The sequence below is a fragment of the Tachypleus tridentatus genome, chromosome 2 (genome assembly GCF_004210375.1).
Source record: "Tachypleus tridentatus isolate NWPU-2018 chromosome 2, ASM421037v1, whole genome shotgun sequence".
In the NCBI taxonomy this organism is placed as follows: Eukaryota; Metazoa; Arthropoda; class Merostomata; order Xiphosura; family Limulidae; genus Tachypleus; species Tachypleus tridentatus.
In genome coordinates this window covers 133,244,508-133,263,402 of record NC_134826.1, presented here as the reverse complement: position 1 = coordinate 133,263,402, position 18,895 = coordinate 133,244,508, and the positions used below count along the sequence as shown (strand labels likewise).

The window sequence follows — 18,895 nt, the reverse complement described above, 5'->3', positions numbered from 1 at the left end:
ATATAGATGTACAAGTAACAGACATTACTCATACTTTCAGGAAAACACATGAAAAACTGTAAAACTATATTTGATTAACATCCAAAATAAAAAGACTAAAACCATCAGTGCAGAAAAACAAATGCCAGAAATTAGAATTAAGAATCGGAAATAATATTTATGTACAAATTTCTCTATCAATATGAAATTTGTATTATGATTTTATCAAGCAAAAACAAAAGGGTTTAAGAAAATATCTGGAAACAGAGTGCTTAAAAAGCCACTTTGACATCTTATTTAAACTTGGTATACATTACATCACCAGTCCATTAGAAATAGGAAGTGTCACTTTCAAAGAGGACACATTTTATTGATATTTGAAAATCAAAACAGAAGTTAAAGATACTTCTATAAAAAAAAAAGAAAAAATACACAGTTTGTGATACAAAATTTTATTCTCTTATATCGAATATAGATTTTACAAAATTTCACTTGATGCAATATTAAACAGTACTTTAAGATTTGATCTCTTAGTTAATTAGAATGTAGCAACAGTACCCATGAATCATAAGATACAGAGAAAACCTTAATATGATAGTTGATTTAATTTTAAATAAACCTTCACTGATAGCTCATCAATTGATTGTCTACCTTTCAAGATCAAATCTTGATCACCTGGCTTATTATCAGAAATAAAATTATAAAAGATCTATACAGAAAATAGACATTAATTATGTCACCATCCAAATGCATACTCCATAGCTTTTGATATAATATTGTTTGTCTTCTGTGGTGTTTGATTATGGGGTGTAACCTGAAAGTAAGATAAACATGTGTTACCTACAAATGTTTCAATGAAAACAGACACAGATGAAAATAAAAGATAGAAGAAAAAAAATCTATAATGCTGATCAAGTAGACTTCATGTTTCACACTAAATAAGCAAGCATTGAGAACTTTCACCCAACATAAAACTTTCATGTAAATGCCTAATTTTAATAAATTAAACTTGATTCTCCAGTGCAAGCATTTAACTAAATATATTAGAATTTTACTTCTGTACTTGATTAATACAACTTCCTTGTATTTCTTAATTATATATGTTTTATTGCCATTTTTATTTCTAGATTTTAAATTATCAATTTTCAATTATTTTATGTTGGTATTTTTTTGATGCACAACAATGGACAAATATATGTCTAGAGCGAGACACAACCCCCATGAAGCATGCATAAAATTCAGTAGAAAAGCAGTCTTTTGAAACAAGAGAAATATCTAAAATACCACTTTAAATAAAGCTTTGTCTTTTAAAGTAATTATTTACTAAGCTACGTGGCATTATAACTGAGGTTTCATGTAAGGGTATTTAACACAAGTCAAATAAGGAAGCAGCCACTTTGAACAACATTGCATCTATTATGTATTTATAACTGTAAATCAACTTTTAAGTAGGTCGTGGACAATTGCAGTGTTCCATATAGTATATCTGTCCAGGGTTTGATGCAAAACATGCAGCAAATTTTACTGTAGGCTCATAAAACAATAATATGAACAAATAGCATATTTTGATTCTGTCTAACAATCATGAAATAACTTATATTTTGGTTATTATCAATGTTTGGGTAGTCTTAACTGTTGAAAAGAAAGGTTTTGAGTATTGTTTAAGAAACAAGTTTATTTTTTGAGGTGGTTTTTCGCTCAAATGTTCTATTATGGTTTTGATTAAGTTCCTGAGCAATCCCTATTATGAACCACAATCTCAGTTCATAAATTCTTCTTTTCTTTACAAACACAGTCCACTGGTCAGTTTCAGTGTTATCTTGCAAGATGAGGGGTCTTCTATATTATACAAGTTTGAGTTTGTAACTGATTGAGAATTACACTAAAAAATTACCAATATCTAGTCTATGTTTAATGATTTTATGTTTGAAAAGATGCAGATAATATGGCCTGGCACAAAAATAAGTGATAAAGGGTATTGATTAAAAAATGACAAATTTCTAGAAAAGGTAACAAACATAATTACAACAGATAAAATGTATAAAAACTCTGCAAGATTGATGGTATTTCTTATTTAATTTTATAAAACACATAATGACAGATCCACAAGCATGTCTCTGTGGGCCCAATTCCACAGTCAAAAAAGACCAGAAGTAAAGCAACATCTGTTGAGACATATTAGGTGATTACAAATATAAAAGTCACATTGTGTCCCATTAGCTTAGCTCTTATTAAGCAATCAATCAAACTTATCTGCCAAGAATATAATTATTGACAGATCCACAAGCATGTTGGCTTATAGTGATGAAATTCTCAACCAGAATGGCATAAATAGAGAACCACAAGATTATAGCTGTCTCAAAACCAGAGCATTATCTAAAGGGTTTGCCAAGCTCTTTTAACTGTGTGTTTCAGAAAATTTTTGTGCAAAGCTATACAACAGCTAACAGAACATAGCATACCCTAATTCTAAAATAAGAGTAGCTCAAGTGTTAATAGCAGGTGCTGTTGATGCACTTCCATCTAAAGCACATAGAAAATGGACTGACCAGTTAAATAAAAACACAGTAGATGATTTTAAATGCACTTATTTTATGATTTTATGATCTACATAAATAAAGTTTTAATTTCCATCTTTAAGATAAATATGAATACATCAATTGTCATTAAAACATTTTTTGCAGCTTACAGGTGCCTTACTGAACCTGAATCCCAACCCAGTATCTAAGCTACTACATTTAGTTACAGGTGCGTCACTCAACCCTAATCCCAACCCAGTATCTAACATGCTACGTTTAGTTACAGGTGCTTCAATCAACCCTAATCCCAACCCAGTATCTAACATGCTACGTTTAGTTACAGGTGCTTCACTCAACCCTAATCCCAACCCAGTATCCAAACGTACTACGTTTAGTTACAGGTGCTTCATTCAATCTGAAATCACAATCATTACCTATCATATATTTAGTTACAGATGCTTTACTGAACTGGAGTAACAACTCAATACCTAATACACTACAGTTTTAAAAACTTAAAGCCTGTTCTTGACATATTTCAATATAAAATTTATATGTAGTTTATTTTTGAATGTTTACTTATCAGAGAAACTTTTCTTTTTCAGTTGGTTTTTGCAATTTATTTTTCCTTTGATTTGTGCCCAAGGAACACATTGCAAGTAGCCCATCTTGCTTTTAAATAGAGTACACTTGGTTTGTAACAGACTGCATGTTTTTACCAACTGAGACAGGCCAGCTAACTGTAGGCTTCATCTAAAGGATTCTTGCAATAAAACAATTAATTTTTTACATTTCAGTTTCAAGATGAAACATGTGTTAAGAGAAATAGAGTAAGACAGTTATTACCATAAATAAGTTTGTACTCTGTGTTACCCAAACATGTGCATTTTGTTCTTCATAATTGAAACATTTTTCAAAATGTGTGAAATTTAATACTACAAATTTAAGTTCTACAACTAAAAGTATTTCAGTTCAGTTTGTTACAAATAATTAAAAATTATCCAAAAGTTCAAATTAATTTCAGAACTACTTTTGTTGGTTAGGTCTCATTAGACCTGTTAGTCACATGCTTGATACTCTCCACCCACAAAGGAAATATTTCGCAAAAATTATTTTTAAACTAATTTTGCACATTACTTCATCACAAACGGGACTTCATAACCTACAAAACCAAGGTACAGAGTTTAAGACACACCTCATGCTGACTAACAGCTGTTCTATATGCTTGAGTTAGAGGCCTGATGTTCGCTACTCGATTACTTCTGTTCAGATCCCCGTTCATCTGGTGGGATGGCGTACTTACTCCAAACATGGAGTTTTCTTTTGAAGATTCATCTTTCAGTTCCTTAAGAAAATATTAACACTTAAAGGTAATGGTTATTAAATACAACACAATACAGACAAAGAAGTAAATTTGTTATTACTCAGTAACATACAATGAACAAAAATGATAAAAGACTCAATAACATACAATTTAACATTGTTCTATTTTTCTAGGAAAAAAAAAATCAACAAGATTTCTTTAAGACAATTATTTTGATTGGTGGTGCTACTTGTGAGCGTTCATCGTATCCTTAAACTACATGATCTCTGAACATTAGCAATCAGATTGTTAAGAATATGGAAGTGGAATGATAGTTTTAAAAGGACAAACAAACACCTTATTTTTATTGGAACAACCAGCCACTGGCAAATTAAGTCAACCTATCTGTAGATTCTGTAGATAAACATGACTGCAACATTAGAATGTAGTCTTGCATTAAAGAAATCTTATAACAGCAACACAACATTAATGTTAACTAAACTGTGTAATCACTGTTACTTAAGAATAAAACGTTTACTTATTTGCTACTATTCCAACACTTCTCTTGTCCTAACATTGTTTCAACCTCTACAGTCAGTTAATATCAAAAATAACAATAACCACATTTCAGTATAATCTACACTTTTTTAATTATTTACCACAGAAAAGCACTCTTTTTGTAAATCGATGAACAGAACCTTTCATAGCCTGGGAAAGGTGAAAAAGGTGCACTTACTTTTCCTTTGCATGATTTAACACCAACCATGATACTTTCTCCAAAAACTTTTCCATTCTTACTTAAAGCTTTCTTAGCTTGAAGCTTTGACTGATATTTAATGTGCATCCAGTTACCACAAGGAGAGACCTAGAAGATTAGAGTTATTCTCATTGAAGCTTTCCATTATGAAAACATGCATTTATTACATGCTCACAGCTAGGTAAATGGTATTTTATAAGTAGTAAACACATAAGTGAACTTTTCTAATTTGAACATTACAAAACAGTACTTATAAAATATTTGCTCTGCACACTGAACAGACATTTCTTATTCTTGCGAATTATGTTTTCATCTAAAGGTATGGCATGAAACAAAGTTGAAAAGAAAAAAATAATGAAGTAATTATTATTAAGCACCTTGGTTACATTTCTAAAACAGTCTTTCATGGTTTTATAAAGTAACATAAGAATTTACGTGTGTTTTATCTGCAAGAACTGAACACTAATGTTGAAAAAATTCTGAACATACCTTATGTTCAACAACTGTTCCATAAAGTGAAAACTGTTGTAAAATATAAGAAGCTGAAGCAACAGGAAACCTAATGAAGAATATTAGAACTGAATTATTTCATTATTTTCATTTTTACTTACAACAACAAGTCAAAATATGATAAAGCATTATTATAATATTTTCAAACAAATAAATTTTTTGAATGATCATGTACTTTTACATACATACACACAAACACACATCTAACAATTTCCCAATTAGAAACTCAAAACTTACCCAAAAACTGTTACCCACGTCTCAAGTTCATCATTAGAAATCAAGGAGTTACTGCAATCATAATAAAACATGTTTTACCAAACTTAACATTTATTAAACATGTAAGAGTACAAATAGACATTAAGTTTATTATATTGGTAAAGATTATTCAAGACAAATACCAGGTGATCAATATTATTATATAAACACAATACTTAAGGTTAATTAGACAAACAGTCAACATGTGTACCAAAACATGAAGTAAACAGTTCTGTAAAAACCACAACACAAATTAATTCTTACTATCAACAACAAAAAAAAAGACAAAGTAGCTGCTGCAAGTTTTCCAATAGTGCAAATGAAAAAAATACAGTAGTTCAAAAATATGATTTTAGAATAGTAGCATTTCCACAGTCTATAATTTCAAATAATTGTTACTTCTTAATGGTGGGCATAAACAATCTCAGTATTTTTTATTCATTTTTTTTTTAATGGTTGGTTCAAATCATATGACATTTAAATGTATTATAGCATCTTTTAAAAGGGCTTTAGTTAAAATAACACAACATTAAAAATGTTAAAATTAGGAGATGAAAACATCTTTTGATTCAAACTGATACCAAAAATTTTATACAACTTAAACTGTGTATAAAAAAACAAAAATGGGAAAATGTATCTCAGAATGGCTGGTATGGTTAACCTGAAGATGACCGAGGAAGGTCAAAATGTTGTTCTCTGCTTATCGATAAAAGTGTTAACAGCCATACCAGATGTTCCGAGATAGATTTCTATTTCAAGTGGGTATCTCATATTCAAGAAAAATGGGAAAAAAATGAAATGCCTTTAAAAATTAAAAAGTACAACAAAAACAAAGCAAGTGTTTGGCAAATGATTAATTATTTACTAGCTCAATTAATATGAAATATCAATTTTTCTGTATGTTACTTATATTATTAGTATATTAAACTTAAAGGATCCAATTTTCAAAATTTTATTTCAGTTGTTGAAGATATTTGGAGAAAACTAAAGAATAAATATTTTGCACAATGCTGAACAAGAGATTGTTTGGACTTATCAAGATTTTTATCTACAGCAGAAAGAATATATTTCAAGGTAAATCATTCTACGTTAAAACTAGAATCGGTTAACCATTTTGCAATGGTGCCAGTATAACATACACAAGTTGCACATGTATTTGCATTACAACTTTTGATACAGCATATGTATCTTCACAAAATTTGGTCAAGGTTACATGTATTTTGCATACAAAAAATAAGTGGGTCTTCTCGACATCACTGATTCTAAGCTGTTGATTAGTTATTCATGTCATATACTGTAGTAAGAGTATAAAATGACTTGTTTAAGGAAAAAAAGGAAAGTGTTGCCATGTCTGATTCACTACATAAACCATACCTCAGCAAAATAAAAAGATATGAGGTTGTTATTTTATGTTCTAGCTTGTCAAGATTAATAATTTGAGTTCCTAATTTTTATGAAATTAGAGACTTTGTATTTTCACATCACAAACATCTAATTTGAAACTGCACTGATTTCAACATCATGTGACTCACGAAAATTTATGTTTAAATGTGCTCTTTTAATATATATTTTTAAATTAAAAAATTAACTCACACATAACATTAAAGTTTGAATTATGATAAACAATTTTATTCCCATCTTATTGACATAAATTCATAAAATATTAGCTCAATTAGATTTTAAATGTAAGTCAACAAATGCAGTGACATGGCCTTTGAACCCTGACTCATTGAGAAAGGGTTAATTCAAAGAACGAAAAATATAGCTGATTAGAAGTTTTCATAAACCTTATGTAAAAGAATGAAAAAAATTTACCCTTGGTTGTCAAATGGATAAACCTGTGCTGGTGATGGTGCAGGCTTACTGGACTCATTCAAACTTCTACTTGGCATTAATACTCCTGTACTGTGGAACGAGCCTTCAACTAAAAATTAGCTTTAATATTAATTTTGAGACAAATGTTCTCTGGTAACATATCATCAAAATGTGTAATAAAGGTAAGAGGAATGAGCACATTAATTTTCATGTACATCACATTAATGTGTAAAAATACTAAATAATGATGCTACGTAAATGTGAAAAAGATGAAAGGCACACCAAGCCATCAGTATCATAGAGTATGAGATTACCTACACAGTAACTTAACTAATGATGCTGCAGTAGCTGAGGATGCTGCCATCTGACAAGCACCACACAAAAATGTTCTTACTATTAATCAAATTTTAACAGTAGCATTTTTGTTAGTTTTGAGGAAGTAACACCTGAAAAAATTAAATGTACATGAACAGCTATCAATCAGCTTTAGTGGCAGTTTACTATCAAAGCTAGATATTTTTTGTGGTTTACAATCAACCCCTCACCCTTGCTTCCACTCATGAGTTCTTATAATTATATTAATATAAAAGAAAATTCATGATATTATCAAGCTGTACATTTTAATACTTTTTGATACTAAACACAGGTTGTTTACATTTTACATAAATAAGTCAGAGCATACTTTAAAATTGTTTTATAAACAACATTATTTTTCCCTCAAATGACAGACTGGACATGATTCACGTTATACTAGCCTAATATCCATATACCCAAAATGTTTAATACTAAAATAGTTTTATCTACATAAATACATGTTTGATTAATTCAACAAAAAACAAGTTGTTGAATTGCAAACATTATATGGAATACTAATGCTTTAGAACCAGAACCAGAGTATAATTTCAGAAACACAGAGAAAGTAACAAAAAATCATCCTCCTACAACATCATAAAAACTCTAAAGTTATTTATCATTTCTACAACTTCATAGACACTATTTAACACTTAATTTAACATAACCTGCATGCCATATTTTTACTATTGGAAGTTATGTATAAAAAGTACTTAAATAAGTGTGGTAATAATTGTGATATGGACTGAGAAAAGAAAAAAAACATTTCTGGAATTCAACAATTGTTTTACAGTTACTTGTGCTAAAAACATAGAAAACAACAACATAACAAAACAACTGAAGATAGATAAATTTTGCACAAACACAACAAAGTAGTAAAACAAGTTTAAACAACTTTTTCAGACTGATAATATTAACACAATCTATTTCATTCTCATGGAAATATGCTGAACAAGCTCCAACATGGAATTCAAATAATAAAATATTTTAACAACAATTTTTTGTGAAACATTGGGACTCTAACCTTACCAATACCAGATTGTAGATTTTCATATGTCCAACATGCTATACTTACACCTTAAGCTATTTCATTATGACCTCACATAGGTGAATGATTTAATCAAACCCAAACTACTTGTTGGAATTTAAAATCCACATTAAAAGACACTAAGGAATGCCCAAATGAAACACAACTACATACATCTAACAAGGACTTCTTTAAATAAAAACAAACTGATATATCTGAAATGATACACTTACCACTAGGGACAGGAGAATTTAATAATGTGACACATGGAACCTGTTAGAATACATATTTGAAAGTAAATAACTATACAAGAGTGCTTTGCACACTCAAAACTCTTCAATATATGATTCTATGGATCGTTTTTTACTAAATCAAAATTATGGATAATATTTATACTTCATTGGAATTTTAAGCTGAAAATTTTCAATATACCTAAAACTAGAGCTAATCATTTATTTACACATTACAGAAGTAATCTGTTGTAAATGTTTTTTTTTTTTTATGTGAAGAACAGAAGTTTGAAGAACTGATGTAAAACTATAAGACCAAGTTTTAGAATTATTGTATTAGGCAAATAAAACACGTGAAAAACTTAAAGTTGAAACACATTCAAAGTGACATCTCTTCCAACCCCTCTCTATTATAATGAAATCTGTTGGTATAAGTATGTTATGTAAGCATACTAATCACTCAGTCATACTTGTATGTCATAACAAAATATTTTGGTATAAGTACATTATGTAGGCATACTAATCACTCAGTCATACATGTATGTCTCTCATGCTCTCTCTACCCACAAGGAAGGTTTCAAAAACTGAAGGCTAGACCTTTTGTCATTGTTTTATTTATAATTTTTTGTAACCGCTGTTGACATCTTTTATCTCTCCTTTAATTTTTACTTCCACTTTTTTCTAGCAGTCCATCTAATTTTTCTTAATTTACCTTCATGCAATATTTCTAAGCATTTCAAATCTTAGACTTACATATATTTTCTGATCATCTGTTCTTTAATAAAAAAAATAAAATGCATTTGTTTTTCCATATTTCCTTGAATTTGTTTAATTATTCTAATCTGTAGATTTTCTGAAACATAATCCAGCTACATGAATGCTTCCTAAAGCTACCACTAACATTTTAATAAAATCCAATAAACAATGATTACCATCTCAAAGCTATATTTTCTAGTGTCAAACTGACCAAAATAAAACGTTTATATATCTCTGAGCACTTTCAAAATTGGATCAAAATGAAGAAAGTTTTATCCTGTTTAGCTTCTAGTTTGTGTGTTTTTCTTACAGCAAAGCCACATAAGCCTAGCTGCTGTGCCCATCTAGGGGAACCAAACCCCTGATTTTAGTGTTGTAATTCTGTAGACTTACCGCTGCCCAAGCAGAGACTAGTTTTAGTTAGATTTTGATTAATTTAAAACCTGTTAACATGATCTAAAAACTAGCAAACATTGTTGCAGCAGCTGTCTAAATTATAAATAAAATCTTTCTTAGGCATTGGTAGTTTAAGAGAGCTTAAAGAACTTTGAAATTTTATATTTATGAAAAATAATGAACTTAAAGATGCCCTTCATACATACACACAAGTCTGAATAAATATTCTCCATCATAGATTACAATACATATACAAATTTAGTACTCAATGTTAAAGCTAATTTGTGTTGAACATAATTAACTTTATTTTTATTGTCTCATGTTCTATTAGCTTTAATTTAATAACTTTCTTATTAAAGTGTTCACACACAAGGAGAACCAACATTGTCTATAGGATAGTTCGTATTTTAAGTATTTAAAAGTTGAAACACATTCAAAGTGACATCTCTTCCAACCCCTCTCTATTATAATAAAATCTTTTGGTATAAGTACATTATGTAAGCATACTAATCACTCAGTCATACTTGTATGTCATAACAAAATATGACAAGTTTTAGTGTCTGTTACAAGCTTAAAGCTTCTTAGGATAAACAAATGCAGTTTCATGTTAAAATCTGAAGTTATTCTAGAAAGATAAGAACAAGGATAATTTAGATTTTTTTTTTTATATATAAGGTTGGAGAAAGAAAATAATGCATCTTTGTGATGAAATGGAGGTAGGGTTATCACACTTTGAATCACCAGACCATAAAATAAATAATAATGATTTACACAGCTGTGTGCAATCGTCGAAAAGCATTAAGGAGCCCATACATTCAAGTGAGTTACATTCAAAGAAACAAAATAACAGATGAAATCAACAACATGACTGATAACGTTACAGAATATAATAGGTTCAGGAAATAAGTCTTAAAATATTAAAGAAAGAAACAAATCAGAGTTTATCTCATCACATGGGAACAGGAAACCTAAGTTTGTTTTCTTGTCAATAAATAATGGAAAATGTTTCTAGAGGTAACGTAAAACAAGTACCCTGAAGTATCACTAGAGATGTCACCATGAAAGTGTACATACATAACAAAGTGGTAATCTGTCAACTGAGGCACAGCCTAGAAACTACAGTGCAAAGAAACCACTTTAGTGAACATAATTTACTTCTAATGATTTAACATGCACATCCAAAACATCAGAAATATATACAGAAAATTTGAAAACCAATAAAAAAAAAACAGCCCTTGCATATACAGTTTCATATCATAATATTCTATCTGTAACTCTTTTCTCCAGGGTATCCTTTACTACACCACAAAGTTTTAGTGTCTTAGATTCAAAATTTTATGAAATCACTTGTTGTTTATGTTATATAAATTAGTATAGCATAAAATCTCGAGTAACAATCAATATTTCAATAGTATACAAGTTTTATGTGCCTTATTCTACAAGAAAATTTTTTTTTTTAAATTGTGAATTTCCCCTAGCACTACACCAGTGATACTTCCTCTAGGTATCTTGTCTTCTCTATTTTTTTCCACCACCATTTGAAAGAGTAAAAAAATTAAATGTAAGTTACTCACTCTAAAATCATTATTCCTCAGATAAGCAATAATTTTTTGTCACCTTCAAATTATTTTCTATTTTTTGCGAGTTCTTAGTCTATGATCTTTGGTTCATTATTTAATTAACTAAAAATTTATTGTATAATTAATATTGGTATTGAAAAGGTAGGCTTAAAAATCCTCAACAATTGATGGCAAGGAAAAGATTAAATAATTTACTTCTGTTTTTCATGTTTATTCTTTATTATTATAAAAGCAACTAACATGAAAATATATATATATATAGTTAGGTTAGTTAGGATTAGATCAGGTAAAATAAATAAATAATAATATAATAAATGTTCAGAGGCATGCATGTGAGCAGCACATGCCCTGAGTGATTTACAACTCATAATGGTACTAATAGTGGTCAGACATGCTCAAAGAGGAACAAAACAATCAAATTTAATAATAAATAAATGTATAATGTTACAAGCTTAAAGCTTCTCAGGATAAACAAATGCAGTTTCATGTTAAAATCTGAAGTTATTCTAGAAAGATAAGAACAAGGATAATTTAGATTTTTTTTTTTTTTTTTTTTTTTATAAGATTGGTCAAATTGATTGACCCCTGTTCTGTGTTAGGTTAGAAAAAATAACAGGTATAATATAAAATTTAATTGAAAGAAAACGTTTGAAATGTATTTATGAGGTTTTAGGGGTTATAGAGGAAATCTGATATTTATGAAATGATAAATAGTATTTCTCATATTAACATGAAAATTACTTTTCACACAGACTATTAATGAACAAACCTTTCTTTTTAGTTTATTATAACACTTCATAAAAAATTATGATTTTATGTATGTGAAAGATTTATAATGTTAACTGAAAGACTGAAGTATTAAATTTATAAACTTTAAACAAAGAAAAAGAGATCACGTGGTTCTTCAATGTGAGTGAGCCCACAATGAAAGAGTTAACCTACTTCACCATGTATCCATAAGTCTCTTACAGCAGGCTAATGTACAATATATGTTTTTTAATCATATCTTAGTCTCACCTTAGATTTAGCATGAGTCTGTGACTGAGGAGTGGCTAAATTATCAAAAAGACTTTGGACAGGTGGTCCTCCAGCTTTATCAGTTGGTTGACTGCTTAACAGGTTTCTGATTTTCCAAATAACAACAATAAAAAATTTCATTAAAATACGACCAGAGCACTCACAAACTTAACACTTGTTTAGCGAGAATTCAGAATCAAAGGAATGATATCAGTGTATAATGGCTTGACAAATTCCCTAAAGCACTTCCTACATATAAATTACTCTAAAATAAAGCATTTGATATTTGAATTAAGATACTTAATTGCAAAATTTAGATTCTTTATATTATCCAAGGGAAGAATAAGCAATATACATTTGGACATATTTACTAAAGTGAACGAAAATATGGAAATACTTTACTTTAGCTTATTTATATGTGTGTTGATGACAAAATTATGCTTATAACATACTAAAATAATCTAATACAATGGGTTAACATTTTTTTACCCTATACACATGTACATGTATAGCCAAAAGAAAACAAAACTCACCTTTCCGAAATATCTCCTCGACTGCTCATAAATATGTTACTCCTACCAAAACTAGTTGAACCAACAGCAGCAAGACAACTGGAGGGCTGAACAACTGGTGTGGAAGGTGACAATGATGAACCAGTAAATGTTTTTGTTGGGGTTCCCACTGCGGACCAAAGTCGAGGTGTAGACTAGAATTGACAAAAGTTCACATACAATAAGCTAAATGGCATAAGTGTGAATACACTTTACAATAACAATGGTTAAGGTGTTTTGGCAAACGTACTTAACAATTTCAGCATTGTGGTATGTATCTAAACATAACATTTAATCAAAATAAAAACTTGTCAAGTACATGAACATTTCTACCTGTCCAATGAAACCCTACAGACACATTTACCAGTTCATTAACATGTTGGTTTCAACATGACTCATTAGAGAGTCATGCTCTATTCTCATTTGAAAGGTCCATTTATTGGCTGGGACACAATGACTACATACACACTCTCCCTAAAACAAGCTTTTGTAAATGACTCGTGGGACCCTGGAAAGTATTGTCAAAATAAGCTTAGAGGCCAACGTGTTAAATGATAAAGAAATTACATGATTGAAAAAAAAACAGAACGATGGCATGTTTTACAAATACATCATATCCATGGTCATGGTTTCACGGATAAAAAGTGCAATCTTTACTGGTGAAGCCATGATCACAAGTACATGATCTATTCATGAAATGTACAAATATGTCTTCTATTCTTGGAGTTTCACCAAGTATCAATGGTCTCAAATATCGATTATAATAAACAAATTATTATTTACAAGTATTTACTACAAAGATAAAATGTTAAGCATAAATGGACAACAGAATTCTCAAATATAAAACAATGATGAAGGTTAGCTTTAGCAATTTAGTTTAGAATACAAAAGGGTGAATAATAATGATTATCAAACTGTTTGCTCAAGAGCTAACAGACAATAAAAGATACTGATATAATCCAACAAACACTGAGGCAAGTTTTACCTTCAAATGAAATAGCTACAAATATTCATGAAGTCACATAAGTCAGACACAAAAATAGCTATGACTTCACTAAAGCACACTATTCAGCAGCTAAAGCTATTCTAGACTTACAAAACACACATCTATAATAAAACCAAATGACTGCTGATTCACCTAAAAGAGTATGGACCACTGTGTGCAGACAAATGTAAGTGTGCAACTCACAACACTTCTGTGCACATTTAAAGCAGCTGCAGTCAAAAAGTTACACCAACTACAATGGAACAATATCATATCTATAAGGATATTAGTTTTGATGCTTTGAGTCTCTTTAGTCCTGTGAAGTGTTGAGACTAGTATCTGCATACATTTGGTATTGGGCCATAACTCGGAATCAAATTCAAGCATTTACAAGAATATCTTGATCCATCACCACCTATATACACTTAGCTATGTGCACGAAGTTAAGATAAATGTTTTAGAAATGGCTGCAAATAAGATTTAAAACACCAAAATATTGGTAAGATTTGAAATTTTCAATCACAACGTTTATCTGTGATTCCACAACAACAAGAAATCATATTGAAGACTGATATGAAGTTTTGGTGCATGCGTGTGTGTGTGTGTGTGAAAGATATATCTACTTTAAATTTCAAGAAAAACTTGGTACATAATTAATAGAAAAGTTTAGGCAAAAGTCCTTGGATTGAAATTTCAAGATTAAAGATACCTTACAAATAGGATATTGCTACAATAATTGTGAATTACATAAAAAGACAAGTGTTAGTATATCATTTTAAAAATACTTAAATACCTTCTAGTTCCATAAAGTAAATATTCCCTTTCATCTTGAATATTGTTTGTTTTGAATTTCATGCAAAGCTACACGAGGGCTGTTTAGTAATGTAAAACTAGAGGGAAAGCAGCTAGTCATCACCACCCACTGCCAACTCTTGGGCTACTCTTTTATCAAACAAATAGTGGAATTGACCATCACATTATAATGCCCATGTGGATCATCTTGAATAAGTTATAATTAAAAATAATGTACACTAAGTATTTTCTCACAGAAATATAGATGTCAAATACACATAAAATATACTAGAAAAACAACAGGAACTGTTGAGTGATCAATTTACCTCCTGCACAAAAAATATTATAAATAAGTATTTATGGTTTTGCACTTGGGATCACTAACTCCTTCACTACCATGAGTATATATGTTTCTCTTTTCAGTACTGTTCTGTGATTTAAAATATTTATGCCTCCAAGAAGAAAAGATATTATCCCTCAAACTTTAACAATTTTTAGTTTCAGATACATATTAAAATATTTTTTAAAATAATTATATCTTTTGTGTATCACAAAATAAATATGGCAGTGAAAATGTTAAAAATGTTACTACTGTCAAAGAAAGTAAAAACTGAAAACTTTTCACTTACTTCTGAAGATTTCAGAGCACTGCTTTGGTAATTTACTTAAATATTACTGCATCATAAGAGATCAACAAGATAAGTTACAGCAGTATTCAAATCACTGCAAGTTATGGAACTTCTTTATATAATTGTATTATCATCATTACAACATGTTTTTCTTAACAATTGTCACTTTTGGTATTCATGTCTGTGAATAGAAGCACCATCTGTTTATTAATATTATATGTGCATTATACTAAATTATAAAGCAAATATTACTTAACCCATAATGTTTTATAGACATTGAAAAAAGTTTCAACCTAAACTTAAACACAAATGTAAAAGCTACAGAGGCCATTGTGCAATATTAACAGACAGAATGAACTGGTGTGGAAGAGCAACTCTCTGATACAGAATATTTACTAGTATTTTATCAAATCATGTGCATTTTAAACAAATTATATACTGAATTTTGCCAATAAAAATTTCTCAACTTGAATTTACATAATAAAATAAGTATGCTCAGAAGACTAAAGAAGAGACTTGTTTTAGAAGCTGTTCTCACGTGTCGAAAGACAGTATAAAATTCTTACTTGGCTAGTATTTCCATTCTGTTCACCAATTAAATAAGAAGGTAAATACTGACTCCCTGGAGATGGACTATTTGGTGGAGACCCTAAGGTCATTGGTTCAGCCATGGTTCTGGAACCTAGTATAAGAGTACAGTATTGAAAACATACTAGCTTTAAAAGTATGATTAAAAACAAATTCTAAAAACAAGCATGCTTCTGCAAGTTAATCCATGATGAAGTAATTATTACAAACAAGAAGGGATATTTATTTCAACCTTTCATAACTGGGTAGGTCTTTTTTTACTTTAAGAGATTACACTGAACAGCTTAACCTCCATTTGTAGGACAACTAATGATATTTCAAAAAGCTCGTAGAAGTTAAAAACTTCATACATAAAATAAAGAAACTTAAAAATGAAAAAATATTAATTGCATTTGGAGGCCTAGATGTTTTTTATGTGTCCTACACTCAGTGATATTTAAGACAATCTAAACATTTTCTACATGATAAATGAAAACTCAAGGCTAGCAATATACCATCAGGTGATCACTGTTATGTTTATTTTCTAAATATGTAGTATTCCCACAATGATCTTCTGTAGTTCAAATTAAATGATAAATAAATAATGAAAACATGCTTTACTATCACTGAGGCAGGTGATGATGTTTTAATCAGTGATGATGAGAAAACCCACTTGTAGAGAAAAAAATATACATAAAAATGGCTAGTTTAGGTTGAGAAAATGTTTAGAGTTTGCTCCTCTACATAAAATTTTTTTCAATCCAAACCAGCTGTTTTTACATATATATTTTTTTGATGTTTTAATTTAAAATATTCTTGCAATTAGAAATAAAGTAGCCAATTAGCAATTTTTTTGGTATGTTATTTAAATAGTATATACATCAAAATAGTATTCAAGAAATATCAGTCATCACAATATTTTGAGTTGCTTACCATAATCACTAAACATTGGAGTTCAATGATTTAGAGTTCAGTGAGGTATTTGATGGGAAATTAATGTAGTCAGATTAGTGCAAGATATTTCCCCTAAAATTTGACTGGAGGGGTCACATGTTTTAACCTCTGACATATAAAATAACATCAGATAAGAAAAGCTCAATGTTAATGTTACTGTCATGATGTCAGTAAAACATGTACATGTCATAAATTATTAGAACAATTATACACACTGTGGGCTATAACACATGATGACATATGAAGTGCATGGGAAAGTAATAAAAATATTTGTTATTCTTAATTTTAGTTTTATTTACTTTTGAAAAGAACACTTTCAGGGATCCCATGGTAGTAAAACTAGTCTTACCCAACTGATAACCCATGGAATTGTACAAGTCAGCTTATTTCCCAATTAGTTTTTGTCTAATTATCAACGTATTTCTACTGATGTTTTATTTGTAAAGGTAAGATATACAGCTACAACAGTGTACAACTGTACAAAGCCAGGAGAAACATTACAGTGGAAGCAAGTTCATCATTATGCAGATTGTGCTTTTATTTATTTTCACTATATAATTTAGAAGAAACTATCAAAGAAAAAAAAAACATACTAAACAATATGACAAAGCTTATGGGTATTCAATTTTCTTGAGATAAGTTATTAATGAAAGGCATACATAAGCTCAAAAGTATTTACAAAAGGACGTTAAAATTTCCAGACACAGTTACAAAAAGATTTTTAGTTTTAACTTCCATTCATAGGTAAATCTACGACCCAAGCTCTATAAATCTGATAAAAATAAATCAATAATACTAAACACAAAAATTATAATAATGTTGACACTGACAACAGTTATCTTCTACAACACATCCAAATTATCTATAAAATAATTTCTTACTTAGTAGCTGGTCTTATTGTCTCTTTCACTCTTTGTTCTATTAGAAATGATGCCTCAAATAATTTCTGAGACTAGTAGTAGTTATAACAATAATACTATGTTGTATACCCCATTTCATATTTACACAGTGGGCGTTTCACATATCCAAACATCATGTATCATTGGCTAGAAATAATGTATTTTAAACTAGTTATAGGCTTACAAGTTACAGCTACAAACGGTTTCAATTATCAATTATAATATGGGTAAACAATTCAGTTTGTATTAAGCTAAGCCTAACTAAATAGCACAAAGATGAAAGTCCACTTGTTTTCTATGAAATATTATCATTTGCTTTCAATGTTGATTCCATAAAGTTGCTCTTAAACATTAATAAGCACTTTAAACTGTTAAAATTTAAAAGAACCTAAAATTAATCGCGAAATTCCCGAATTATGAATTAGAACCACATACCTTCGCCAACGTTTTTGCCGTTTCAGTTCAAATAACACGGGTATTTTTCCCTCTGTTGGTAAAATATTCTGTGGTATTAACCTTTAAAATCGAAAGGTTAGTTGATACTAATCAACTTTAAAACGTGGTATTTGTTTGTAACAACTTTAATTTTGCTTCATTTGAGCTTTTTCAATCTAGTGAAATAATTTTCGATTTATAAGCAAATAATCAAAAAATAAAAATCTGAAGCAAATTACCATACATACGGGCAATAAGTAATCATATGGTCCTTTCTTGCAGACCCATTATTAAGATAAGTAAAATATAACTCCATGAGTGTCCACAGTAGTACTTCCTTACCACCCCTATGAAATAAGAAACATAATTCTTTCTTTATTCCCTCAGCCTGTGCATTTTTTTTATTAACTAACAAATTTCTTACAACTTTGCTTCCCTTGGAAAACTTTGTCCCCCTCTAAAATTTTCTGCAGACGCTCATATTACTGGTATTTGATATTAATTACGTATTTTCAAACTATAAGTATAAACGGAATGATTAAGACTAGTTTAAAAAAGTTAAGCGTTAACAGTTTTTCACGTGTAATGGAT

At 29.6% G+C, this 18,895-nt stretch overlaps 1 protein-coding gene across 3 annotated transcripts; it reads right to left on the bottom strand.

Moving 5' to 3' along the window:
- Positions 1–415: 415 nt before the first annotated feature.
- Positions 416–18,674, bottom strand: LOC143245145 (nucleoporin NUP35-like). 3 transcript variants are annotated; one of them, XM_076491122.1, is made up of 11 exons: positions 18,553–18,674; positions 16,016–16,131; positions 13,026–13,198; positions 12,493–12,598; positions 8,747–8,786; positions 7,136–7,244; positions 5,303–5,353; positions 5,045–5,114; positions 4,535–4,663; positions 3,691–3,840; positions 416–793 (listed from the first exon to the last, which is right to left on the bottom strand). In XM_076491122.1, the coding sequence occupies exons 2-11, from the start codon at positions 16,118–16,120 to the stop codon at positions 716–718; spliced, it is 1,011 nt and encodes a 336-aa protein (XP_076347237.1). In that variant the 5' UTR covers positions 16,121–16,131; positions 18,553–18,674; the 3' UTR covers positions 416–715. The 3 variants fall into 3 exon arrangements, with proteins under 3 accessions (XP_076347237.1, XP_076347236.1, XP_076347238.1); XM_076491121.1 differs by lacking the exon at positions 18,553–18,674 and adding an exon at positions 18,305–18,442; XM_076491123.1 differs by lacking the exon at positions 18,553–18,674 and adding an exon at positions 17,852–17,960.
- Between the last annotated feature and the right edge of the window lie 221 nt (positions 18,675–18,895).